Genomic DNA, 26,321 nt, shown 5'->3' with positions numbered 1-26,321 from the left:
ACAGGGGAGAAACCAGAGGGCAAGCCTGGCATTTGAGAGAAAAACCCAAACCAAACAACACCACTAGAAAAAGACCAAATCAAACAAGCAAACAAACAAAAAGAACAAAAAACTCAAAAGCAAACAAAAAACCAAAAAAACCCCAAATAAACCAAACCAAACCAAGCAAACAAACCAAACAAAAAACTCAAACCAACCCCACAAAATAAGCTGCATTAAGCAGTATAAAAATGTATTGTATGGAATGGAGCTCTGTCAGTTAAGTCACTGGGAGGCCCTGCAGGTACACCCAGTGCTGGCTGCAGAACCTGCTCAGGGCAAACAGGACCTGGCTTCTGAACAGAAATCATTCCCAGGTAATCATCTCCTGCTTTCCACCCTCCCAAAACTGTGATGCTCTGCTTGGGAGATCCACGCCTGGCCTGCTGAAACAGCCTGGAAAAACCTGCCACTTCCCTAGGGAGAAGAGCAGGGGCTGTGCCTGGGCAGAAGTGGTGATCCCAGAGCCCTGCAGCCCACCCTGGGTACTGGGGGTGCTGGGGGTGCCGTGGGTACTGGGGGTGCTGAGAGTGCTGGGGGGAATGTGGGTGCTGGGGGTGCTGCGGGTACTGTGGGTGCTGGGGGTGCTATGGGGGATGTGGGTGCTGTGAGTGCTGTGGGTGCTCAGGATGCTGGGGGTGCTGTGAGTGCTGTGGGTGCTATGGGGGATGTGGGGGATGTGGGGGATGTGGGGGATGTGGGGGATGTGGGGGATGTGGGGGATGTGGGGGATGTGGGGGATGTGGGTGCTGGGGGGGATGTGAGTGCGGTGGATGCTGTGGATGCTGGGGGTCCTGGGGAGGGTGTGGGTGCTGTGGGTGCTGTGGGGGATGTGGAGGATGTGGAGGATGTGGGTGCTGTGGATGCTGTGGGTGCTTGGGGGGGATGTGAGTGCGGTGGATGCTGGGGGTGCTGGGGGGGGTGTGGGTGCTGGGGGTACTGTGGGTGCTGGGGGGGATGTGAGTGTGGTGGGTGCTGTGGATGCTGGGGGTGCTGGGGAGGGTGTGGGTGCTGGGGGTACTGTGGGTGCTGGGGAGGATGTGAGTGTGGTGGGTGCTGTGGATGCTGTGGGTGCTGGGGAGGGTGTGGGTGCTGTGGGTACCTTCATAGAGCACAAAGAAGCCTTTCCCCAGGATGTTGCTGCTGCTCCGGAACTCGACCCACAGCCTGCTGTCCGTGGAGGTCACTGGCTCAGGGATCTTGTCACCACAAAATCTACCTGGAAGGCAGGGAAGAGAGGAGCCCAAGATGCACCCAGTTAGTACCTTGGAGCCTGGCTGTGCTGGGATAATAATTCTGAGCCTCTGCCCTGCAGCACCAAAGGGGGAGCTCAGAACCACCAAAGCTCCTTCTCTGGGGTCAGCAACTCCCTCCTGGGGTCAGGTTTGGGGTGTCAGGGAAAGGGAACACAGATAAGGAGAGTGAGCAAACTCCTCAGAGGGTGATAAAGAGCCCATTCATACAAAGTTACAGACCATTTAGAGGCTGGGGTTTCACACATTCCCTGGGAAAATATGCAGTGCATGGGTATGGGTTTTGTATTTTTTTTCCCATTTCTTTTTTTTTTCCCCTCTCCATGCCTTCACAATTCACAGGCTAATCCCTCTGCCTGCCCCCTGCTGAACTGCTCTCTGCCTCTGCCCAGGGCATTTCATCTCTCCAGGAGGGGCTGTTCATCCAGCCTCTCCTTCCACAAGGACCTTCCACTTGCAGGTCCTGAAATTCCTTCCAATTAAGCTGCAAAAAAATAAAACAAACCAACCAGGAGCTAAGCTGGAGCTGCTGGAGTGATGTTACCTGAGGCAGGGCTGGCAGCCAACAGCAATAAATGCTGCCAGCCCCAAAGGAGCCAGGAACTGACTGCAAGCTCTGCATGGCTCCAGCCTCAGCATCTCCCCTGGTACCCGGGCTGGGATGCTCAGTGGGGCCAAGGGGAGCACCCGAACCTTCCCCAACCCCACTGATCAGCCCAGTCCTGTGCAGAGGCACCTCTGAGGCACCTGGGGATGCTACAGGAGCTGACAGATTCTTTCCTTCCAGGCAGAAAGGAAGTTTTACACCCAAGTTAGAGGACAGGGTGGGATCAGAGGCACTGGGACTCCTGCCTGCTGACTCGGGGTGGCAGAAGCTTTGCCCTTGGGAGCAGGAGGAGGGTGAGGAACAAGGGAGGACACAGAGGAGCTGCAATGCCTTGAGATCTTAGGGAGCAGGGGCAGAGCAGAGCCCTTGCACAGTCTGACACCCAAGGCATGGTCTAGGAAGGTCCCTGCCAGAAATATAGGGGCCCAAAGTACAGACACAGTGCATCTGTGGAGACAAAGCTTGGAGAAGCAATGGCAGGAGCTTGGGCCAGGAGCTGTGTGGCTGCTTCCTTCTCACTGCCTGGCCCTGCACTCCAGATCTTAAGAAAAAGCAGTAATAAAGCTCCAGAGGTTAGAGTTTTAATTCCCAGTCCTGCCCCTGACTCACTTCCCAGCAGAAAAGGAAGGAATGAAGCCCTTGGCTCCCAAAGGGCTTGGATCCCAAGTCACGGGGGATTTGGTGTGGACACAGCTCAGGATGCTCATTGCTGCCTGCCCAGTGCCCTGCCTGGACACAGCTCCCTCCCAGCTCAAGGAAGATCTGCACCTTTTGGGATCTCCTCCCCCAGCAAGCTCCAAGAAGATGACACCAAATGGAACTGAAATGGCAGAGCCACTCACCCAGCAAGGGAGCCTTCCTCCAGTAGCCATCCCGCACCTCCAGGTAGTCATACCAGCACAGCCGGCTCTTAAAGAGGTCCATGGCTGTGAAGTTGAGCATGATCTGAAAGGAGAGAGGACACACTCCTCCTTGGGAAGGGAGCTGCTTTCAGGAGGAGACCCTCGGGGTGTGCTGCTTCACCTCTGCTACTGGGCTGCCTCAGGGAAAGGAGAGCTGGAGGGGTGGGTGGAGGTTTGGATCAGCTTTTCTCAAAAAAAGAAAGGCTTCCCAAGGGGGTTTAGTGAAGCCATGGAACAACAGGGCAGCAGACAGCACTTTGCTATCCATTCTGCAACTCATCTAAAGGCTCCTTAATTTCCTTTAATTACCAAAATGTTACTAAAAAGAACCCAGTTCATTTGTTTGTCACGTTGTTGTTTGGGTTTGGTTTCTTTGGTTTGTTTGTTTGTTTTTTTTTACTTAACACTTGAATCCTTGGCTTTGATTAACGGGAATATTATAGAGAGACATATTGCCCCCCACAAAACCAGCTGTCATCACAAACATTTCCTTTAATTTCCTTTAATTACCAAAATGTTACTAAAAAAGAACCCAGTTCGTTTGTTTGTCAGGTTGTTGTTTGGGTTTGGTTTGGTTGGTTTGGTTTGGGTTTTTTTTATTAAAACTTGAATCCTTGGCTTTGATTAACGGGAATATCATAGAGAGACACATTGCCCCCCCAAAACCAGCTGTCATCACAAACACAAGAGAAGTGCAGAGCTCACCCATGCTGGTGCAGCACCTACCTTCTCCCCTGGGGTCACCGAGATCCTCCAGACACAGTGGGAATAGGAGGGGTAACCATTGGGAAAGCCAGGGGCTGAAAAGTTCCCTGCTGAGTCCTGCAAGGTCTCTCCACAAGCTGTGAAAGAGAGAGAGAGAGGGGGGAGAAAAAAACAGCAACAAGGAATGAACCTCTGCAATCCCAAGGTCTCTCAGAAGGTTGGCACGTGGCTGCACGGGTACCCCCAGGGTGTTCCTGGTGCTGGGCAAGGTCATTGGCCACCTGAGACATCACCAAAGGGGAGATGTGAAGTTTGTCAGGGCTTCCAGGACAGGAGATCACCAGTGGAAGGCCACAGGTTTGAAAAGGGACCTTTCTTCCTTCCACACCCCAGCACTTTTAGGTTTCAGCCCTACTGAGGAGGAGCACCCCATCCACTACCCAAATGCAAAATATTAACCCCACCCCAAGACTGTCAGCAGAGCTGCTTCTCCTTCTTTACAAGCTGCTCAGTGGCATCTCCTTAGTGACCATCAAGTGTCATTTTTGGGAGCTGAACACCCTGACCAAAGCAGGACAAACCCCTCTGTCCCCTGGGCTTGCTCCGGCGGCTCCGCTGCTGTCCCAGCCAGGAGGATGAAACCCCCAGCACTGCACTGCAGCTCCTCCTGCTCCCCACCTGCCTGCCTTTGGGGCTGCTGAAATGTAGATCCCATCAGAGTGACTTTTGGGAAGCCAACAACGTGCACAAGCACAGGGTCCTCCAGGGAACTGCAGCTTCCAGCATCTGGGAAAGCTGTGACTACAGGAGTTCCTGCTGGAATGAGGAGCAAGCACCTGCAGAGCAGCTGGATGGGTAGGTAGGGGGACCACAAGTATCAAAGCTCCCATTTCCTTCAGAGTGCTCACTAGACACATGCAAATACCCATCCTGAGGAGCAGAGCCCCTGCCAGGCCTGCTTTCCTGTTGTTTTTCTTCCTAAATTCATAACCCGCTGCTGCTGCCCAGCCAGCCTTGACCTGCAGCTCCCAAAGGCAGCTCCCCAAAATCCCTTGTTAAGCAGAAGTGCTCTGAAGGCTCTGAGGAGGCTGAACATCTGGCTCCCTTCCTGATGGAATTGCCAGAGGGTGTTGTTCCTCTGCCTGATGCCATCACACAGCTCCCTCAGGTTTTTTATCATGTTCAGATGGGCAGCTCAGAAGCTGGAGGTGAAAAGAGCCTGGGCCCGTTCAACAAAGTTCAGTGTCTTCAAGAAAGGAGAGAGGGAGTCACCAAGGCCAAAAATTCACCATTTCCCTGGAGCAGTCTGACCCAGAGCCCAGACTTAGTTCTGCTCAGTGTAATTACAGAGTACCTGTGCAAACATCAGCAGGTACCAACCCTCCTTAACCCCACCAGCACTGAAACATCACCAGAGGACACCCAGCTACAAGTCTGTAGGATGGGCTGGGGTTTTAAAAAGCCTTTTATAGCTACTAGACTCATCAAATCCTCAGCCATGCATCCCTAAGCCAACCCAGCATCCCTGGCTGTGCCTTCCAGAAATTCCTGCAGCAACTTTCCCCTGGCTTCACCTGGCTGGGAGCTAAGGTTAACCCAGCAGGTATAAGCCTGGGGAATGAACAGCAACTTAAAGCAGCAGGGTTTGGGTAAGGAAAAGCTAGCACAAAGCCCACTGGAGCAGCCTCAGGAGCTCAGGTCTAAGGAGTTGGAGCTGTCTGTTTCTGAGCACAGCCACAGCACTTGTTCTGGCTCACACCCTGTGACTCCTCTTCCACCAGCCTAGCTCTGTATTTCGGGGAGGTTTCCTCAGGCTCAGGGTGGGACTGACTCTCTGACAAGGGAATGACACCTGCCAGTCAGCTTCTGGATGATGCTGTTGCCTTCTACATAAAAATCTTCAGCTGGACAAAGTTCTCCTCAACCTAAAGCCTCATTCAGAGCCTGCCTGAACAAACAACTCTAGTCCTTTGGGTTTGAGCTTTGCAGTTTTCAGAGGAAGTGAACTCCTTTTCAAGCTACAAACTCAACCAGCAGCTGAAGATGCTGCTGCCATTAAATACACTGCACCCCTGCTCTTCAAATTCAAAGGAAAAAAGAAAAGCAGATGAAAACAATAGATATTTGAAGGAAATCTGTTTAGTAGACTCAAAGCTCAAATTTTTCTGCTGCCAAGTATCTTCTGAACTGCAATAACCTCTGCTAAAGCTTTGTGGAAAAAGACTAAAAAGTAGAAAACTAGTTTTCAAGTGGAAAACTTGAGGCTCAGAAGGGTCCCTGTTTTAAGCCAGTTGCTTTGTAGCTTTCAGCTTGACTTTAACCTCAGGCCAAAGTGGCTTTTCAGCTTGCCTGAAGAAACCTGAAACTTCCAGCTATGGGAATGGAAACCCTGCTTGCACTGAGTCTCCCACACCCAAAACCCACGGAGCAAGACATCCCCCATTTGGTTTTCTTTCAGCATCCAAATGAACAAATCCCTGAACTAACCCACCAGACAATTTTCCAAGAGCTGCATCTTGCTCAATCAAGTGCAAATTAGAGAAACAGAGTGCTAAAGCAAGAAAAGCAGCTAGAGCCAGCACAGCAAAGGAAATCCCACCCCTCACCATGAGCTCAGCACCGATCCCCCTACATCACGGCCCCTGAGCAGAATTTATTCTGGACCCTTACAAACCTATACTCCCTGCCCCACAGCTGGAGACAAAGAATAAGCAGATTTATAGACCACCAAGCCACCTTTTTCCGTGGCCTCCTGCATGGTTACCTGGGCACTTGTAGAGCTTCCTGGCCTGGGCAATGTCCCCCTGGCTGAGGCGGATTCGCTGCCCGATGCTCGGCCGGACCCCGTTGTCATCCCTCCTGGGCAGGATGGTGTCAAGGAAAACCCCTCTGCAGGCAGGAACAGAGGGACAGGGAGCAGTCAGGCAGGGACAGGCACACGGTGCATGGGAAGCCAGCCTGGCAGCCTTCCCACCCCATCCCCTGGGCCACGCATCCCACACTGCCCTAATGTCACCTCTTGAGGTTATAGCACAGAGCTCCCAAACACTCAGCCAGCCTGCCAAGCCACTGAATTCCTCTTCTGGTACCTCAAGGTTGCCTCTGAACAGACACTTCCTTACCATAAATCAGGTATGATTTATGGCAGTATTGTTAACAATGCAATTTTTAATTTTTTTTTCTTTTTGGCAGAAGGCTCACGGCACATCTGGCTTCATCAGTTTGGGTTGCACCCCAAAACCTCCCTGTCTGAGGGGAGCAGACAGGCATCCCCTCAGCTAATCCCTGGTCAAAGTGAGCATGGTTCTGAGCAGATGTCAAGAGAGGGCTTGGTAAAGCCAGAGCCTGTTCCAGCCCTGGCTCTTTGCACCAGCAGCCCCCAGAGCTCCCTCCAATTACTGCACAAAAGCTGCTGCTGGGGTGAGGGGGGGTCACACAGACAAAAGCCTTACAGAAAACAGACTTAAAAATCCCATGAAGCACCCATTTAAATTTAGAAGGACTCCTGCCATTTTTATCCCTTTCTGGCCCAGCAGTGCTCTGAAGGACCCCAGTTGTCAAGACACAGGGACTCAAAGGCAGCCACGACATAAATGGCAGTAATAACTTAATCCTGGGTTTGTGCCACACCATTCCAACCACTTGGAGTCCAGCAAATGCTGGGAGGATCCAGCAGATGCTTCGAGAGAGGAAAACTTGTTTGCTTTGGGTATCTGATCCCAAGAAATCTCTCACTCCTGCCCCACCACCATCTCCCCCTGCCAGAACAGGGAGCATTTCAGCAAGTTGGATACTTTACCCCTGGTTGATGGAAGTGCCAGAAACAAAAGCAGAAAAAAAATGAGGCTTGGCAAGTCCTTACAACTGGGGAGTAAGAAAATTTTTAAAAAGCAAAAAAAAAAGAACACCAGGTTCTTCAGAGAGTGGGTATGTGTGCTCTGCCTCCCATGCCCTTTGCTTGAGGCATGGGGAGAAGGAAAGCTCCTCAGAATGAGCAGTAATGGGATTTATGGAAAAAACCTTCAAACAAGGCAGCAAAACAGAGCTGGTCACCCAGTAGCTCCCGTTCCAAATCCAGGACACATCCAACCTGTGGCTTTGGATAGCCTCTGGGATTATCAGTACTGGGTCAGTATGGAGGGGAGGGGAAAACAGGGATCTCCCATCCTTCTCTTTACTCACTTTGCTTTTTAAAATCTTCCCCAAGATTTTAAATTCTTGCCACTGCCACAGATCCCTGAGGGGTCACAGGTCTCCTCCTGGGCTCCAGGTATCCCCCCTACTGCTAAGAGCACCGGCTGGAAATGGTCCTGAGGACGTGTTAACCTGGGATTGTCACCTGGAGAATGTGTTCCTGGCATAGTGCATGATGCTGTCAAAGTCATAGGTCTCTCCCAGGGAGTTGACTTCCCCAGCTTCCATCTTTAAGAAGTTGTACTCCTGGCCTGAGGTGCCAAACACAAAGGGAAAAGAAGAAAAATTGTTGATGGAAAAAGAAAGAAAAAAAAAAAAAATAGCCATCCACCTCTGGGCACCTGGAATGAGAGGGATGTAGCCCTGGGTTCAAACAATTCCAGCAGGACATCCAAACCCCTCTGCTCACCCAGCTGCTTTGGTCTTGATCCTAGGGAAGGACTAGGAATACTTGATTTCATCCCACAGACACCAGGAGGTTTTCCCAGCCATCCCCAGAGCCAGGTGGCACCACCTGAAGTGCTGCTGTACCTTGCTGGATGTTCTCCCTGATGATGGTGACGTGCTGGTCCCTGTCAGGCCGGGTGTGCTCGTGCCAGAAGCCCACCACGTGCCCCAGCTCGTGAGCCACAATCCCAAACTTGTCACAGTTCTTCCCAATGGAGATAGCCTGGGGGCCTCCTCCTCGGCGCCCCACGTAGGAGCAGCACCTGGAAAAGGAAACCCAGAAACCCTGCAGCATGGGCAGGGGATGGGGGAGATGGAGACCCCAGGGAGAGGAGAGCCAGGACAGACCAAGAGTTGCATACAGGAGATTATGTGTGCAAGGGGAACATGTGGGTGAGGAATAGGGAAAATGTTTCCCCTGAGTCCAGTCAGCCACTGGGATGGGCTCACAGGACAAAGGGTGGATTCCCCCACTCTGGAAGGTTTGAAGTCTCAGCTCCACGGGGTGCTGGGACATCTCCCATCAGCAGTAACATGGGAAGGGTTGGACCAGGTGGTCCCTGAGGTCCCTTCCCACCCGACCTCCTGTGATCCTAAGTGCAGGTCTGTGGAAATGCATAAATAAAGTTCCAGTGCTATTCCAGGGAAAAAGAATCCAGCAAGCCTTAGCACCTTGTTCTGAGCAAATCCTGAACTTTCTTGGCCAACCTCCAAGGGAGTCGGGATGGATCCCACGACCACTGCCCTGACTGGTTTATTCTGGGCAGAGCTGGGCTCACAAAGCCCCTGCCAGTGGGAGCAGAGCTGGAGGGGACATGAGTGTCACTGACCCACAGGTTCTGTAGGTGAACACGATGAAGCTCTCCTCATCAGTTCTCTCCACAAAGGTCACACAGGTGTGCTTCTCCCAGTGCCTCATGGCTTGCTTGAAGATGGCTCTTTGGCTGCCTGGAAAAGGAATGCAAGGGGAGCAAAGAGTGCAGGTCTGGCTTGCACAAAACCCTCTGCTGGGTAGGGCAATATGCAGCTTTTCCAGCACCTCTAGGAACCCGGGACCCACGTCCCTCCCTCCTCTGGCACCCACTCACTGTGGGATGGTTTTGTTCTGCCTGATGAACTCATTGCTCTAACTAAAGAGGCAGCAAAGCAGTGAGCAGGGAGGGAGGGAGCTCTGCACCACTGACCAGTGAAGTTTCCTCCGATGACATAGGGAATGACCCCCCCTGGCCAGATCCTCTCAGCCCTGGAGGTGGTTGCCCTGCGCAGCCGGGGGGAGGAGGGTGGCTCCAGCTCATCCTCATCCTCATCTTCATCCTCATCATCTGCCTTCCTCCTTGGTCTCCTCTCCAGGGTGGTGTTCTGCCTGCCCTCTGCAAGACAGAGATGCAAACAGTGGTTAAATCCTTCTTTTAGTCCCACCTGCAACCCTTGGGTAATCACCCTGGAGCTTCAGGGAAAACAAAACAAAACAAAAACAAAAGAAATAAAAAAACACACAAAAACAAAAAACAGAAATAAAACCCAACCAAGTAAACAAAAACCCAAAAGCAAGGTGTTACTCCAAGTCAGTGCAGTGGGTTGTTTGGGGCTTACAGCCAGGTCAGCTGCAGCAACCTGGCCCTTTCAACTTCAGAGCATCTCTGTGCATCCTGGCAAACCTATGCCCCAAAATAACAGCCTAAAGGGACAGCCCCCCCTCCAACACACACACACAGAGCAGCTTCATAGATGGGGACACAGGACTTGAAGAAGGGGAATGGGAGGGGGCAGCTCATCCCAGCCCAGATGTCACAGAACCATGGGTCATGGGGTGTCAGGTTGGAAGGGACCTCAGGGATCATCTGGTCCAACTCTCCCACCACACCAGACAAGGCAAACCCACCCTTGCAGAGCCCACCAAGAACAACAAAATGCAGGTGCTTGGGCAGGGCTGCTCTGCTGGGTAGGGCACGCACACACAAATACACACACACATATATATATAATATATATATATATATATAACACAGGACAAAAGATGCTTTTATGGGGGATGGATAAAAAAAAAGCAAATCAGAGATACCCAAAGCTCTGGGTGGGGTACCACATTACCCTTTTTGACTGCTGTGCTGCTGGGCTGGGCTGAAGTGGTGTTCTCACTTGTCACAAGAGGCTGCTCCCCCAGGCCTCCTGCAAAGGGAAGGGAGCAGAGACACAGCTGGTGAGCAGCCTGGCAGAGCTCTGTCCCTCTGAAGGCACAGAAACCAAGGGATCTCCTGCACAGGGAGCAGGGATCTTGTCCTGGATGTGTCCCCAGCAACTCAGCCCCAGCCCCTGTCTTCCCTCTCCCCTTAGCAGAAAGTTTCTGGTTCCATGGGGTTGTACTGAGAGCAAAACCTGTCCCAGGAGGATGGCAGCAGTAATAGGAGCCACTCTTAAACCTCATCTCTCAGGAGGTTTGCTGTCAAGGCAAAGAATGCTCAACATTCAGACCAACTCACTCCTACCAGCTCCTCTACATCTGGCCTGGAATCATCTTAGTCTGACAGGTCCTTCTCTGGGATGCCATCAGTCAGCGGTCACCAAAGAGCAAGGGCTCACCCAGGGAGCCAAAATCCTCTGCCAGAAGGTGAAGGCACAGGGAGAGATCCCAGAAGTGTCCCATTGCTGGTCCTACAGCACCTCTGGATGCCATGGGGACAGTTCCAAGGGATGTCCCACTCTCAGGACAGCTGGACATCTTCCAGCCCCCAAGCCAGCCTTGCTTTGCCAGCTGGAAACTTCTCCTTTTGCTCTGGAAGCTGGCTTCTCACAAAGCCCTCCAAGGGGCAAGGAGAAGGAAAAGGTCCCTGTGCCACATCTTGGAGGAAGGCTGAGGGTGGCATCAGGCTCTGCCACTTCAGCATCCTAACACAGAGCATCAGGAAAGGGGTGAGGGAAGACAGCAATGAAAACAAACCAGGGGGAAGGCAAATCCCCAGGCTCTCAGCTGACTGTAGGGTCAGGCTTCCTGGTCCAAGAGAGGCACTAAATCAGGGGATTGTCTCCCAGAGGAAGTGCCATCATTTATCAGAGCTTGGCTGGACAAAAGCCACTGGATGTGTGAACAGGAACAAGGCTGCTTCAGGAAGATGGATTGCTCTGAACCCCATCACTCTTTTCCAGCCTCAATGTCCCATCCCAACGTTTCCCTTTGTTTTCTTTCATGCCCAGTCCTCCTCACTTCCCCAAGCCCCAGCTCAACAAAAGTTCCTCTTCTCAGACAAATTTCACATCCCCAGGACTTCTCCCCCCTCCCCAGCCCCCGGTATGCCAACCCTTCACATCATATCCCATATCCCATTCCAGCTAAAGGAATCCCCACCCAGCTTTTCCCCCCTGGACTGAGTGAGGCACGTGGGGCTTTGCTGACACAGAGGGATGATTTTATATTTCTAAATAAAGTGCAGCTTGGTTCCAGCCACTGATTGCTCCTTAATTGAACTGGGGAGGTGAATTACATGGTGAATTAAGGGGGGGAAAAAATAACCAAAAAACAAAAATCCAAACCAGTCAACACCAAAACCAAACCAACTCTGCATTTAGTGAATTGTTCCCCCTAAGAGGGAACTGTATGGGATTGAATTGCAAATGCTGGCACCAAAGCCCCCAGCCCCCTCCCCTCCTGCACCCGAGGTGCTGCCCTGGGCCACCCAAGCCCCCAGCACATTCTTTCCCAGCCAGCAGTGCAAGTCTTGGTGTCTGCTGCCAAGGGGAGGTTTGGATAAACCCCTGTGACCAATGCATCATCTGTGCATGCCCTGTGCCCTGCAGCCAGATGGAAAGGGACAGCCCTGCAGAGAGGGTCAGGCATGGCTGGGCACTGCTTCCAGGCATCACCCACCTCCCTGGGACACAGCAGCAGCACCCACACCCCCAGGAGGATGCTTCTGCATCATACATGGCAAGTCTGGAAGCTCCTCTTCCCATGCACTGAAACTTTTGGATGTTTCTCACCCTTGTGGTACCCTAAGCACATCCCAGAGGTCCAAGTGCCCTGGCAGACATTCTGTCCCCTCTGCTGCTGCTCCCCAGGGCTCACAGGTGATGCCAGCAGGACAAAACCAAGAACCTGCCATGCCACAGCAAGAAATAAGCCCAGAAATGCAGTGGGGCAGCTGCAGAGGTCCCAGGCAAGGTGTTCCCTCCCCAAATCCCTGCAGCTGCACCTCTCTGCTGGATGGGGTCATTTCCCAGGGCAGATCCCAGAGCAGGAAATGTCCTGCTCTGTACTGAAGCCCAGAGGCACCAAGAGGAGGAGGAGCTGGAGGAGGAGGAGGAAGAGAAGGAGGAGGAAGAGAAGGAAGAAGAGGAGGAAGAGAAGGAAGAGGAGGAGGAGGTAGAAGAGGTGGAGGAGGTGAAGGAGGTGGAGGAGGAAGAGAAAGAGGAGGAAGAGGAAGAGGAGGAAGAAGAGGAGGAGGAAGAGGAGGAGGAAGAGGAGGAGGAAGAGGAGGAGGAAGAGGAGGAGGAAGAGGAGGAGGAAGAGGAGAAGAGGAGGAGGAAGAGGAGGAGGAAGAGGAGGAAGAAGAGGAGGAGGAAGGTTTCCAGCTTGGCTCCAGGTGCTGTGGGAAGCCAGGGCAGTAACCAAGAGGCAGGTTTGGGACTCCCAGGGAGGGGAGCAAAGCATCAGGGCTGACTTTGGGCTTGGAAGGTGTACCCAGAAATCCACAGCCTCTCCCAAAGTCACTTTTCCAGCCTCAGAACCTCCCAGCTGAGCTCTTTTTTACTATTAAATCACCCCTAACAACTTGTGCTGCCCAACAGCCCCAGCTGAGCATTCAGCTCCACACAACCTGGCAGAGGGCACCCCAGGGATTCTCCTCCCAGGCTGGGAATATTTCACCAGGCATTTGTACAACAACTTTTTCTGCTCCCCACAGACCTTGGCTGACTGAAAAATAAACAAAAATAAAACCCTTCAATGCAAACCTGAGCTAAATACACCCTGCTTGGAGAAGCTGAGGTCCCCAGAGTGCCTGCAGGGACCAGAGAGGGAGCTGGAGGTGGGAGGGAAGGGCCAGAAAACCCCTTTTGCTTAAAAGAAATCCAAAGTTGTTCAGCCCAAAGGAAAATAAAAAGGCAAGAGAAGAGGCAGAGCAGCTCTGTGCTGTCTGCAGTCCCTGGCACCAGTAGCCCGGGAGAAAAGCTGTGAGCCCACATGGACAGGGGGGCACTGGGAGAAGCAGGAATTGGCTGGGCTTGGAATTTGTCCTGTAAAAAACCCTTGTCTGCTAGGTGGCAGCTTAGGGTGGGGGGGGTTGGTTTAGTTTTGTGGTTTGTTTCTTTAATGTCTTTTTTTCTCTTTTTCTTTTTTTCTCTTTTTCTTTTTTTTTTTTTTCTTTTTGTTTGGGTTTGTTTTGTTTTGGGTTTTTTTGTTTTTGTGTTTCTGTTCAGTTTTTTTGTTTGCTTGGAGGTTTTTTTTCGGTGCATTTTGATTAGTTTGGTTTTTGTTTGGTTGGTTTTTTGTTGTTTTGGGTTTTTTGGGGGGGTTTTTGGGTTTTTTTTCTTGTCACTACATCTTCATCTGCAGCACCCTATACGGGGCCAATCTGATCTCTTACCTAATAAGCTTCTTTCCAGGATGAAATAGAAATAAATACATTTCCAGGATTTCAAGCAGGGGCTGCCCTGAAGTGTCCCCACACCCAGGAGGCAGAGGTGACATCCAACAGGTGTCACATTGAGCTTCAGGTCTGGGGAAGCCAGTGATGTTGTGGCCATCAGAGAAGCTTCTGGATGGACAGAACAACCCCAGACTTGATGTCACTTAACCAGTGGTCATTTTTTGGTATGGAAAAAAAATAAATAAAAATAAACCCCCACTTTGTTGCACAGCACTTTCCAAGCAGAGGGAAAGTGATGATTTCATTAAAAACTGTCTCTGCTGGGGAAGTGCTCTCAGAATGAGGAGCAGATGTTTCCCAGGGCTGGGGGACAGTCTGGAGCAGAAACATTTCATAAACCCCAGGGCCTTGGAGATCTGAGCAATGATTTCAGATCGATCCTTCAGCATTTCCTGCCAGTGAAACAGCCCAAATTCCCTCCGTTTGCTTAAAGAAAAATAAATTAAAAGAGGAAGAGGATCCTGAAGCCCCCAGAGCCCCTGCAGAAATCTGGTTTTCATGTTCAGGGGAAGCTGAGAGGAGCTGCAATAACTCAGGGCCTGAGCCCCAGGGGCCAGAGCCTGGGCAGGTGTCATTCCCAGCTTCTTTCCTGCAGGATGAGGACATCAGCAGCCTCCTGGGGAAGGGCAGGAGAAGAGGAACATGGGCAGAGCTCTTCCCAACCTCCTGTGCTCCTCTCCCTGCTGCTCTGCAAGGGTCAGCACCACCTCCCTGCCCTGCTGCAGCTGCTTTTTGCAGAAGGGGTCAGGAGGAGGGGGACAGCCTGAGCCAACCTCTCCCCCAACCTCCCAACCAAGGGCCAAGGTTTTAAGGGGGATGATGGAAAGGAGGAAGGGTTGAGAAGGCTGCAAGGGGCCCTTTCCTGCAGGCTGGAACCATCACCTCTGCTTGCTGAGAGGGAAAAAGAAAAGAAAACTGTACCTGTGCCAGGCCAAGAGCTCCTCCCAGGGAGAAGGAGTCCTGCAAGTCCCTGGATTCCAGCAGGGCAAGTGGAGGTGAAAAGTTAAGGTGAGGACCCCAGCATTTTGGCCACATGCAGGTCCTCAGCCAGGGGTGCACCCTCTCTGGGACCCCAGCAGGGATATAGGGAGCCAGCCCCCCACCCCAGGGCACCTGATTGCCCTTGCAATCAATCAATCAATCAATCACCTGGCTCAGAGCTGCCCCCTCTCCATCCCCATCAATCCTCCTTCCCTGCCTCTCCTTGCAGGGGGCAGACACCCCGAGGTGACCTTGCAGGCTCTGAGGGATGTGCTGAGGTGGTTTGGGGATGCCCAGCCCTGTGCTGGCAGGCAGCACAAACCCTCTGACCCTTCTTCTGACCCCCCCCTTGCCATGGCTCCAGCCCCCAGCCCTGCCACAACACTCCCTGCTCCTGCTCAGCCTCCCCAATCCTTCTGTGTCCCCCCTGCCTTGTTTGAACTGGATAAAAAAAATAATTCCCAGTGAACACTGGAAGATAAACGAGGCTGGGACACAACTAAACTCCTTCCCTGGACAGCATGTGGTGCCAGTACCTTCCTTCCAGCTTGCCTTCTGCCTGGATATCCAGACACCTTCAAGCCTGGAACTTCTTGAGAGAGTTTTTAGTTCCTCCTTACTCCCCCCAACCTGTCCCCCAAATGCCAGGAGCCTGCACCATGGCTGAGCATCTTAAGTTGGTATGGAAGAGAGACCTCATCTTTTTGGGTACCTCCAAGCTCATCTTCTTGGGTACCTCCAAGCTCATCTTCTTGGGTATCTCCAAGCTCATCTTGGGTACCTCCAAGCTCACTAAAGGACACCCCAACCAAGCTGCCAGCATCAGGGACACTGAGGCAGGAGCTTTGGGAGCACACCCCTAAGGTGGCCACAGCCTGAGGCCCCCTCCATGCCCAAGGTCCTGTCTGGCAGCAGTTTGTGCATCCAGGAGCAGCCCCTCTGTCCCCCCCTCAGTGCAAACTGTCCTTGGCTCTGCTCTCAGAGCCCCCTCCTGCCCCAGAGCTGCCTGCAGGGTTCAGGAACACCCCCAGCTGCAGGAAGCAGAGAGGGGTTAATCCCCTCCTGAGGCTCTCTAGGAACAGCAAGATAATCCCACTATTTCCTTTCTCCTCTGGTCTTTGCCCTGGAGGAACTTGTTGCCCATTCCCCAGGGCTCTCCAAGTCACCATCTGGCCTCAGCTCTGCACCAGCAAGCTGCAGCCTCAGACTGATTTGCTTTCTTTCCCCACTTGACAGCTGAATAACTCCTTGGTGCTTGCTGCCTGGGGAGGGGAGCTGCAGCAGAGGGGGTTTATCCAAGCACCCCCCTCCTCCTCCTTCCCCCAGGAGACCTGGCCAAGCAGCCCCAGGTGAGCACACTGATCCCACACCTGTAACCCCATCACCCCCCAGTAATTTACAGCCCCTCATTTATTTTCCTGTTTGCTGTTACCCCCCCAAACCCCCGAGTTGTCCCTTGCCCTGCTGAGCACTCCTTGTTTCTCTGGGCACATCCCTGCTGGAAAGGAGGGAGCCTGAGGCTGAAGGCATCCCAGCCAGCCTGGCAGTGACCCCCCTGCTCCTTCTGGACATTTCTGCTTCCCAATTAATTGCCCCAAACACCCGGGGAAGTGCCAAGGTTTGTGGCAAATCCCCTTTTTCCTTGGAGCAGGCATTGGAGGTGATCAGGCTGCTCTGAAGCACTGCACTCACCAGGCTCTGAGACAAATTCAGGCAGCTCCACAGCTCTTGGCTCAGCACTGCTTCACAATTAGGGTCATGTATTTCACCTCCAATGTCATTTCCATATGGATAAACTGATCTCCTCCAAGTGCGTTTTGCCCATGTGCTCTCTGCATCACAGTTAATTAATATAAAGCTATTTAATAACCCCCACTTAAAACACAAAAGGCTATTCAGGCTCTTCTGGCATGAGGAAAAGGAGCAGCCTCCCAGAGTGTCACACCAGCTGGAGACCAGAGCCAGAGAAAATTTAATTAAGAGTGATGGAGAGCAGGGCAGTGGCAAACAGCAATCAGATGTTACAAAGCCTTTACACACTGCCTACCCCAGCTCTTTAAAGGGTTAACAATGCCACCAGCTCCCAGGGGCTTGGGATGTGCCCAGAAAAGAACTCGGGGGGCTGGGGAAAGTGGGAGCCAAAGGCAGGGAAAGTCCAGCAGGGCTTCAGCAGCATCCCCACAGCTGAGGCTGCAGGGTGGGCAGGAGCTGTGCAAAGAGGCTCTTTGGAAGCAGCTTCAGCCCCAGCACCCATGTGAACAGCTCCTGCAGGTGTCTCTGGGTGCTTAAAGAGGGTTAATTCCTTCCTAACAAAAATCCAAGCTGATGATTTTCTGATATTGCAGCATTTGACCGAAACAAAGAAAAATTAACACCAAGTTCCTGCCTTCCTGGCTGGCTCCTGGGGGAAGCAGATGAGTGGGACTCGTGGGGGAAACACACCAAAAGTTTGCACTAAGAATGAACCGGAGGCAGAGCTGGGGATTGTGGTTCCTGCTTGCCTGGGTCAGTGTGAGCAAAACTGCAGAGCTCCTGGAAAAGCTCCCCCAGAAGAACCATGCAAGGCTGGAGCTGCCCAGCAGAAGTAAAACCACTTATTGTGAGAGGCAGGAGGCCACCCCCCAGCAAACCTGAGCTCAGGGAACAGTGCATTCACCAAACAAACTCTGTGGCCCAGAAAAGAGGGAAAAATCCCTCTTATTCCTGGTTCCCCCCTGGAGGTTGGGGCATTGCTCTGCTCAGCACCAGCCAGGTTTCACTCTGTGAAGGGGCACTGCAAGCCCCACTGGGCCCAGGTGGGTTTTGTTCTTTTTTTTCATGCTGGAAAGACCCTAATCCAACAAAACCTGGGAGCCTGAATAACTCTGTGGTGGGACTGGGGGTGCAAGGACTCCAACACCTCTTGCTGCTGCTCAAGCACATCCCAAGCAGCAGGATGGCTCAGAGCTCAAACTGGGGTGACTGGGGGTACCAGGAGCAGTGTCACCCCATCTATTGGGGTACTCATCAATAGATGTATTGTCACCCCATCTGTTGGCTTCACAGAGCCCCCAGACAGTGTTAACCCACCCCAGGGACAAGGTGGCTTCGAGGGCAGCCTGTGTGCAAACCTGCAGTGGGTTCTACCTGGGCAGCAGCTGAAAAAATGCATCCAGGTCGTAAATGGGGAAGGAAAGGAGGAGTCAGAACTAATGGCAAACAGCCCAGCTACCAACACACACATTTCCTTCCCAACCAGCACCAAGGCAGCTCCTTGCAGCAAGAAACCAGGGCTGGAAAACTTGGAAATCCTCTTCCTCAGACAAGATAGGAGTTGGCTCCATCCCGTGGGGACTTGTTTTGGGGTTTTGTTTTTATTTAACCAAGGCCAGAGTCAGCTCCCACCCCCCTCAGTCACATCACTACAGCTCTGCATGCACTGGGGAGGGACAGGGACAGAGGGACAGAGGGACAGGGACCTCCTGCTCCCCCAGGACAAAGCCAGGGGCTGCCCTTACCTGAGGTGTGTCTGACGTGGGCAGCTGAGGGCCTTGGTAAGGCAGCAGCTCTGTCTGTGTGAAACAGCTTCAGATCATCTTCATCTAAAGCAATATCTCCCCAGAAGGCAGCTGGGGAGAAACAAACTGCAATTAGTTTAGCTTGTGGTTTGCTCGTTGTTTTGGTTTGGTTTTTAGGACCTTGTCCCCAGAGTCAGCACTCAGGCACATCCATCTGTCCAAATCCAAGCTGAGATTTCCATTTCCACTCGGGTGGAGAAACAACCAGTTCTTTATCCCCCTCCCCTCATGGATCAGTTACCTGCATCTCAGCCTGCAGAGTTTTAAATCTTGTAAAAAAAATCAAATCAAATCCAATCAGATCATTGAGCTTCAGCCAGAGGCCATGAAAAAATAAGGTAAACAAAGTGGTAACTCAGCATTCACAGCTCAGAACAGCCTGGAAATCATTTGAGTGGAAACAAACCTGATACCCCTGGAGTATCCTGCCCGAGCTGCTGCTGCAGAGTGTAAAGTTCCCCTGTGGGGAATCTGAGCCAAACAAAGCCTGGTGATGAGGCAGGTGACCAAGCAGAACAGATCTTTCAGGAATAACAGGCAGGTTACAAACAGAGCTGTTAAAGCTCCTCTGCCAAGCCTGCACACACAGGGATGGATGGAACCCAAGAAAAGCAGAGCAAAGGAAGGGGTGGCAGAGCTGGGGAGAGCTCAGGCACTCAGGTGAGGAGCAGCCCTTCATCTCTGCCTGCCACAGTGCCCAGGTCTGCTGGAATCACTTGTTTTCTCATTAAATGAAGAACTTTTACACCCCACATCCCATTGCTGTGCTGGCAGCATCACTGCCCCCAGTGCTTCAGGCCTGGGAAGCCAATGGGTTTCACTGATCTTCTGCCTTTTGCAGGCTGAGTGGGGACAGCCATGGGAAGAAAGCAGAGCCCTGGGCTCCTGGGGCTGCAATCTGGGGCCATTTCATCCATCTTGCCCAGCAGCAAGAGGTGCCCAGGGCACCATCCATCTTGCCCAGGGCAGAGGTGAGCAGCATCCCGTGCCACACTGGGTAAGTCATGACTACCACACCAGCCAAGCTGGTAGCCACCCCCTGCCCTCCTGCCAACCCCATTTCAGCCCCCAGATCAATTGCCACCACCCCAGGCTCCTTTCCATCAGCTCACAGGGTCTGTTTCCCAGGGGAAGGCAGCCCGTGCCAGAGCCCAGCTTGCAGGGTGAGCCTGCAGCAGGGATTTCCATCCAGAGAGTTGTTACCTTTTCCTTCCCACTGGAAGGCAGCAGTGTTCTCCCAGCCCTAGAGAAGGAATCTCTTTCTGTTACCAAGCCATACATCATCCTGCAAGACAGCCTGCTACAAAAGCTGAGTTTCCCCAGCATTTCTTCCCAGCTCTCTGCAGCTCCAGGGGACTCTGTGATTTATCCCAGTTCCCAACCAGCTGAGCCACTTTCCTTGCTGGGACTCCCAGCTGAGAAGGCAGCACTGCAACTTCTCCTGCTGCTGGCAAAGCCTCCTCTTTCCTAGAGGCACAAGAAGCCTGAGAGATGCTGTACAGGAAAGCCCCAGGGCTTTATTTGCAAGGGTCACAAGTTCAGAGGCTGCTGGGGAAGGGAGCAGCTCAGAGCAGCATCCCTCCTGACTCCTTTCACTGAGGGCTCCTTTTTCATTTAACGTGGGAGGATTTCCAAAAACAAAACAAAAACAAAAAACCAAAACAAAAACCAAAAAAACCCCAACCAAACTAACAAAAAAACCCCAAACAAAACCACAAAACCAGAAACCAGCAAACAAAACCTATTTAAATCTCCAAACAGGAGGCTGAGGAATTGGGAAAGCAGTATTTATTTCTCTTGGCAGGGAGCTCTGCAGCCAGGTGCAAACTCTTCACACTCAGTGCAACTGCCTGCCAGCTCTTTTTTTTTTCCTTTTTTTCTTTTCTTCTTTTTTTTTTCCCCCTTTAAGAAGTTATCCTGAGCATCTCCAGCTCTGTCAGCATCACCAGATGCCACTGCTGGGCAGCCTGCCTGGCACCAGGGGCCATGGGGGCTCCTGATGGTTCCTGTGTCCTGCACCCCTGTAGGAACAGCCCCGTGTGGAGCTGGGGGGACAATGTCTGTGTCCCTCCAGATCCCTGCTCCCCAACACCTCCACTGCTGGAAGACCCCAGGGCACCAGCTCCTCCTGCTCTTGCTTGCACCATGGCCAAGCAGTGCCAGGGAAAAAGAACCCATCAGTGAGTGCCACCTCCAGGAAAAGCACCAGCAGACTGCATCCCCTGCCTGAAACCTGGCAGGGAGGTTTGGGCACAGGTTGATGCTTCCCAACCTGGTGCCTGGAGCCCAGGGAGCACCTTGTGCTTTGAGGAACAAATAGCTGGGCACCTAAGGCAGTGGTCTGCTTCTGGACAGCACAGAATGATATTTCTGAAGGGTTCTGAAGGGCTGTTCAGGCTTGTGCAGGAACCTGAACCAGCACCTGGAATGCTGGGACTCTTGGGAAGTCACCTGCAGGAGACCCAATCCAGCCAGACATTCCAGTTCACCTTCAGCAGACGTCCTCTCCTGGGAGGTGATGCTGCAGAAACCCAGATGCACTTGGGGTGAGTTTGTCCAAAGCTGCAAACACACCCAGGAGCCTCCAGAGTGCCCAGCTCTGAGGAACAAGGCTCTGCCTGGGCCTGTGTTATTTTATCCAAGAACTGAACAACCCAGTGGTGTGGATTTTATATATATATATATAAAGTTAGGAGAAAGACCTTTTAATTTCACAATCCATAATTCTCTTGCTGCTGTGTGCTTCCTCACCCAAACTCTCCACCTCCTCCCCATGGATGTGGCAGTCCCTCCAGTGCCCTGATCCAGGAATCCGTTCCTGGGACAACATGGGAAGACAGAAAGCTGGGAAGTGATGCCAGAAGCAGCAAAGCAGCTCCCTCTACGGGCTCTGAAATGGTTAAACAGCTGCTGCTTCCCCAGCAAGCTGGGCTGGGGGGTCAGCTGCCCAGGGCCCCCAGACCACCCTACAGGGTGACAACACCCCAGACCCCCTCAGCATCCTCCTGCAGAGCAGCCAGGGGTGAGGAGGAAGCACAGGGTTTGTGTCCTTCCCAGCCTGGAGAAGAGGGAAATGGGGTTTAAATCAGGCTGAGGTTCCTGGGGCTGCCTGCTCCCCAAGTCACAGCCAGCTCAGAGCCAGGCCCTGGCAGAGCCTGCAGTGGCTCAGGGCAGGGCTGGTACCTCTTTTGATAAGCCAAGTGCTGGCAAGATGCCCTTGCCAAAAACCACACAAACCACCAACCAGCAAAAAACCCCAAACAAGTAAATAAAACAACAACAAAAATAATAAAAAACCCAAACCCAAATCAAAACCCAAGCAAACAGCAAAACACAAAACCCAGCCAAAGCAAACCAAGCAAACTCAGGCTTGGCCAGGGGGCTCACTGGAGCTGCTGCACCCAACTCAAAGGCTGCCCTGCATCTCCCAGCCCTGCCCTGCAGAGCATCTTCAGTGTTTTATTATGGAAATCAACAGAGGAAACCAATTTCCAGGACCACTGGGCAGACAGCAGAGCTTTCCCCTTGTAGCAGCCCAGGCCAGGGCCTCCTCTTCAGAAGGACAGGAGCAGGAGGCTTCAGATTCAGATTTAAGGGAAGCTCTGGCATCAAACCAAGTGAAAGTCTTCAAGGGAAAATCAGGGAGGAAATGTTCTGGTGATCTTTGGTAGCTCCACCTGCCTGGAAGCCCAGCACTGCTTCAGCTGCCCTTTAAGAGCAGGAGCTGCCCAGGTTCTGGGTAATGAAATCCAGGAGAGCCTTTGTCAATTAATTAGGGAGAAAGCTGCAAGCCCCAGCTCACACCCCCCATCATTTTTTTTTGCTGCTCAATATAACTTTAATTAATCTTTCCTGTGGCAATTTGAAGGAAGGGTGAGCACGCTGCAAGCACCCACGGAGTATTAAATTGATTTCCTGTTTTATTGCCCTCTTCCCCTCCCTATTGGCCCAGCTGTGATTTGTGGCTCTCCACTGGGAGGCATTTTTGCCATGCTAATCTAACCCCAAGCCCCAAGCAGCAATCTCACCCAGGCAGGCATCACTCTGCTCAGCCCACAGCCTCTCCCCCCACCACGAGAACTCAGAGCAGACACCTTATCTCCAGACCTCCAGCATTTCTGCCTAAAAAAATAAATAATAATAAAAAATATGCAGTGTGCCTGTCCTCAGTCATCAGGCAGTCAGCTCTCCAGCACTTCTCACAGTGCCTCTTCATGACCAAAGCAGTTGGTGACTCCTGGCAAACACCAAGCCCCTGTGTTGGGGCTTTTTGGGTGTTTTGCCCCTCACCAAGAGAAGACACTTGAGGGTGGTCTGGGCATGAAATGAGAGGGGAGGGACACAAAGCTCCCCAGTATCTCTCCAGACCCTCAGCAAGAGGCAGCAGCACCTCACCCAGGGCTGGAAGGGAGATGTTCAGCAGCAAGCAGAACCCAAAGCCCCAGTAAGGACCAGAAGTCACCTCCTGAATTCTGGGGGGGCTGGGGGGCACCCCCTCAGCAGCATCTCCTGCAGGACAGGCAGAGGAAGCCCCTGCCAGGGGTCTGTCCCAGGCACTGAGGTCCCTGCTCAGCACTTGGTACCATGGGGGAGGAGACCATGACCTAAAACACTGCAGCCCCCCCAGCACTGTCCCAGCAGAGGGAACTTCTGAGCCTCCCAGGAGGAGGGAATCCAGGTCAGACCTTCTCCTGAGGAATTCCCACACCACCAGCCTTGCCCTGGATTTATTCCTCGGAAAAACAGGGGATGCCAGCATGGGGAGGGCAGGAAAAATAAAATGCACAACTCCAGAGTGCTGTGACCCCAAAGTTCACTGGGAAGCCCCCTGCACACACCTCCAGGAAATCCCTGCGGGTGGTGGGATTGCACCCTGGGGAGAGGGGGGGTTCCTTCCTTCAGGTGTCCCCCCAAACCTCAGGAGCTGCAAGCAGGGGAAGGGGGGAACACAAAGAGCCAGGCAGCAAACCCACTGCCACCTGCCCACACCCAGGGGAAACGGGATCTGGCAGGGCCAACCAGGAGCTGGGGCACTGACTGAGGTGGGACCCCAAAAATAAAAAGAAAAAAGAATTTTAAAAAATGAAAGAAGGAAAAGGAAAAAAGGAAAGGAAAGGAAAGAGAAAGGAAAGGAAAGGAAAGGAAAGGAAAGGAAAGGAAAGGAAAGGAAAGGAAGGAAAGGAAAGGAAGAAGGAAGAAAGGAAAGGAAGAAAGGAAAGGAAAGGAAAGGAAAGGAAAGAAGGGAAAGGAAAGAAAGGAAAGGAAAGGAAAGGAAAGGAAAGGAAAGGAAAGGAAAAGGAAAGGAGGAAGGAAAGGAGAAGGAAGGAAGGAAGGAAAGAAAGGAAGGAAGGAAAAGGAAAGGAAAGGAAAAGGAGGAAAGGAGGAAGGAAGAGAAAGGGAAGGAAGGGAAGGCAAGGAAGGGAAGGGGGAAGGAAGAAGGAAGGAAGGGAAGGAAAGGGAAGGAAGGAAGGAAGGAAGGAAGGAGGAAGGAAAGGGAAGGAAGGAAAGGAAAGGAAAGAAGGAAGGAAGGAAAGAAGAGGAAAGAAAAGAAAGAAAGAAAGAAAGAAAGAAAGAAAGAAAAAGAAGAAAGAAAGAAAGAAAGAAAGAAAGAAAGAAAGAAAGGAAAGAAAGAAAGAAAGAAAGAAAGAAAGAAAGAAAGAAAGAAAGAAAGAAAGAAAGAAAGAAAGAAAGAAAAGAAGAAAGAAAGAAAGAAGAAAGAAAGAAAGAAAGAAAGAAGAAAGAAAGAAAGAAAGAAGAAAGAAGAAGAAAGAAAGAAAGAAAGAAAGAAAGGAAAAGGAAAGAAAACAAAGAAAGAAAAGAAAAAGGAAAAAGAAAGAAGAAAAAAGGAAATGGAAACCCCAAACCAAACCAAAAAACCCCAAGCATCCGGAGCCTGCTCGCTTGTAGCCAGACCGAATGCTGCGGTGCCGATGCCCGTGGTGCCGGTCCCGGTGCCGATGGATCCAGTGTCTGTCAGGGCGGGAGCCTCATCCCCGCTTTGTTGCCAGCGGCAGCACCGGGAGCGGCAGCGCTGGGGGAGCGGGGAAAGGAGCGGATTTATTTATTTGGGGGGAAGAGGGAATTAATTTATTTGCGGTGTTTGCTGAGGTCCCCCCAGCGCCACGGGGGGGTCTGAGCGGGAGGGGCTTCAGCCGTGAAAAAAACATATAAAAAACCCCAACGTGAGAATCCCTTAATTCTCCATCGAAACAATGTTGTCAGGGGGCGAGACAAATCGGATCCGTCATGCAAGGGTGCGGAGGGGACGTTCTCAGGGCCCCGCGGGGAGCGGAGAGGAGCGGAGACGAGAGGAAGGGTTCTATATCAGGTTATAGCCCAGCCAGGCAGAGGTGCCCCGGAGGAACAGAAAAGGGAAGGAAGTGAGACGAGATGAAGTGAATAAAAGGAAATGAAAATAAAATTAATTAATTAATTAATTAAGAAATGAAAACAAGTAATAATTTTTTTTTTTAAAGAATGGAAAGGAAAATAATAAAAGAAAATCATAAAACAATAAAAGAAAATGATAAAATAAAAATAAGATAAAGTTAAATAAAATAATAAAATAAAAAATAAAATAAATAAAAATAAAATAATAAAATAATAAAATAAATAAAAATTAAAATTAAAAAATTAACAAATTAAAAATAAAAATAAAAATTAAAAAATATTTCTAAATTTAGTAATTATAATTATATTTTTTTTTTTTTAATTAGACAAATAAATAAATAAATAGAAAGCCTGAGGAGGAGCCAGGGTGCTGCCACATCCCCCCTCTGACAGCCAGCAGGGCCCTTTGCAGACCACTGAGCTGACTGCAGGGCACAAAACTCAAGTCAGTCACCAGGCAGCTGTCCCAGGAGCCCCCCAAGGACAAGGTCCCAACCTGCCCTGAAGAAAAGCTGCAATTTTTTAATTATTATTATTTTTCCCCAGTCAGAAAAGAGGCAGCTGTCAGTGGGAGATCCCCAGCACCAGGGTGGGGGGTTCCCTGCCCTCTCCTGGGGCTCAAGGGTTTCAGGTCCTTCCCACTTCACCAGGCAGAGGAACCTGAGCAGGAAATCCATTGGCACCAAGAAAAAAAAAAACCCAAAATAACCCCAAAATAACCCCCAGAGTTCAGCTCCCTCTTCACCTTCCTGCTGGGCTCCCAGGGCCCAAGGCAAGGGCATCCACATTCACCAGAAATATTCTGCTCCTGGGGTCCATCCCAAAGCATCTCCTCCCCCTTTTTTTGTCCATCCCAAAGCATCTCCTTCCTCTATTTGTGTCCATCCCAAAGCATCTCCTCCCTCCCTGGGGAAGCTGTCCCAGGAACCACAGACACAGCAAACTGAAGCCCCCCTCGACTCGGATGTAGGGTAAAGAAAAAACCAAACCAAACCCCACGCCCTCAGAGGCCTGATTCACATGGTTTCCATCAGCCACAAACTCCTGAGCATCACAGGCAGGCACGGGATTTTGGACAGAACCCATGCAGACAGCTGCAGCTTTCCATAGGCACCATCCACCCATCCATCTACCCATCCCTCCATCTATCCATCCATCCATCCATCCATCCATCTATCCATCCATCCCTCCATCCATCTATCCCTCCATCCATCCATCTATCCATCTATTCATCCATCCATCCATCTATTCATCCATCCATCTACCCATCTATCCATCCATCTACCCATGTATCCATCCATCCCTCCATCCATCCATCTATCCCTCCATCCATCCATCCATCTATCCATCCATCCATCTATCCCTCCATCCATCCATCTATCCATCCATCCCTCCATCTATCCATCCATCCCTCCATCTATCCATCCATCTACCCATCCATCCATCCATCTACCCATCCACCCATCCATCTACCCATCCACCCATCCATCTACCCATCCATCCCTCCATCTATCCATCCATCCCTCCATCTATCCATCCCTCCATCTATCCATCCCTCCATCTATCCATCCCTCCATCTATCCATCCCTCCATCTATCCATCCA

At 51.7% G+C, this 26,321-nt stretch overlaps 1 protein-coding gene across 1 annotated transcript in view; it reads right to left on the bottom strand.

Moving 5' to 3' along the window:
* The window catches only part of TLL2 (tolloid like 2), a 44,966-nt gene that overhangs the window by 9,922 nt on the left and 8,723 nt on the right, over positions 1-26,321 (bottom strand). Inside the window, exons 2-11 of the mRNA XM_030453104.1 lie at positions 18,268-18,378; positions 10,239-10,316; positions 9,332-9,517; positions 8,978-9,095; positions 8,232-8,410; positions 7,846-7,951; positions 6,271-6,395; positions 3,528-3,643; positions 2,742-2,844; positions 1,142-1,258 (exon numbers count right to left, since the gene is read on the bottom strand). Of these exons, the coding sequence (XP_030308964.1) occupies positions 1,142-1,258; positions 2,742-2,844; positions 3,528-3,643; positions 6,271-6,395; positions 7,846-7,951; positions 8,232-8,410; positions 8,978-9,095; positions 9,332-9,517; positions 10,239-10,316; positions 18,268-18,378 (1,239 nt within the window). The remainder of the gene's footprint in view (positions 1-1,141; positions 1,259-2,741; positions 2,845-3,527; positions 3,644-6,270; positions 6,396-7,845; positions 7,952-8,231; positions 8,411-8,977; positions 9,096-9,331; positions 9,518-10,238; positions 10,317-18,267; positions 18,379-26,321) is intronic.

This window comes from Calypte anna, chromosome 6, assembly GCF_003957555.1.
Source record: "Calypte anna isolate BGI_N300 chromosome 6, bCalAnn1_v1.p, whole genome shotgun sequence".
In the NCBI taxonomy this organism is placed as follows: Eukaryota; Metazoa; Chordata; class Aves; order Apodiformes; family Trochilidae; genus Calypte; species Calypte anna.
The sequence above is the reverse complement of the archived record's forward strand: the minus strand, read 5'-3'. Positions and strand labels throughout refer to the sequence as shown.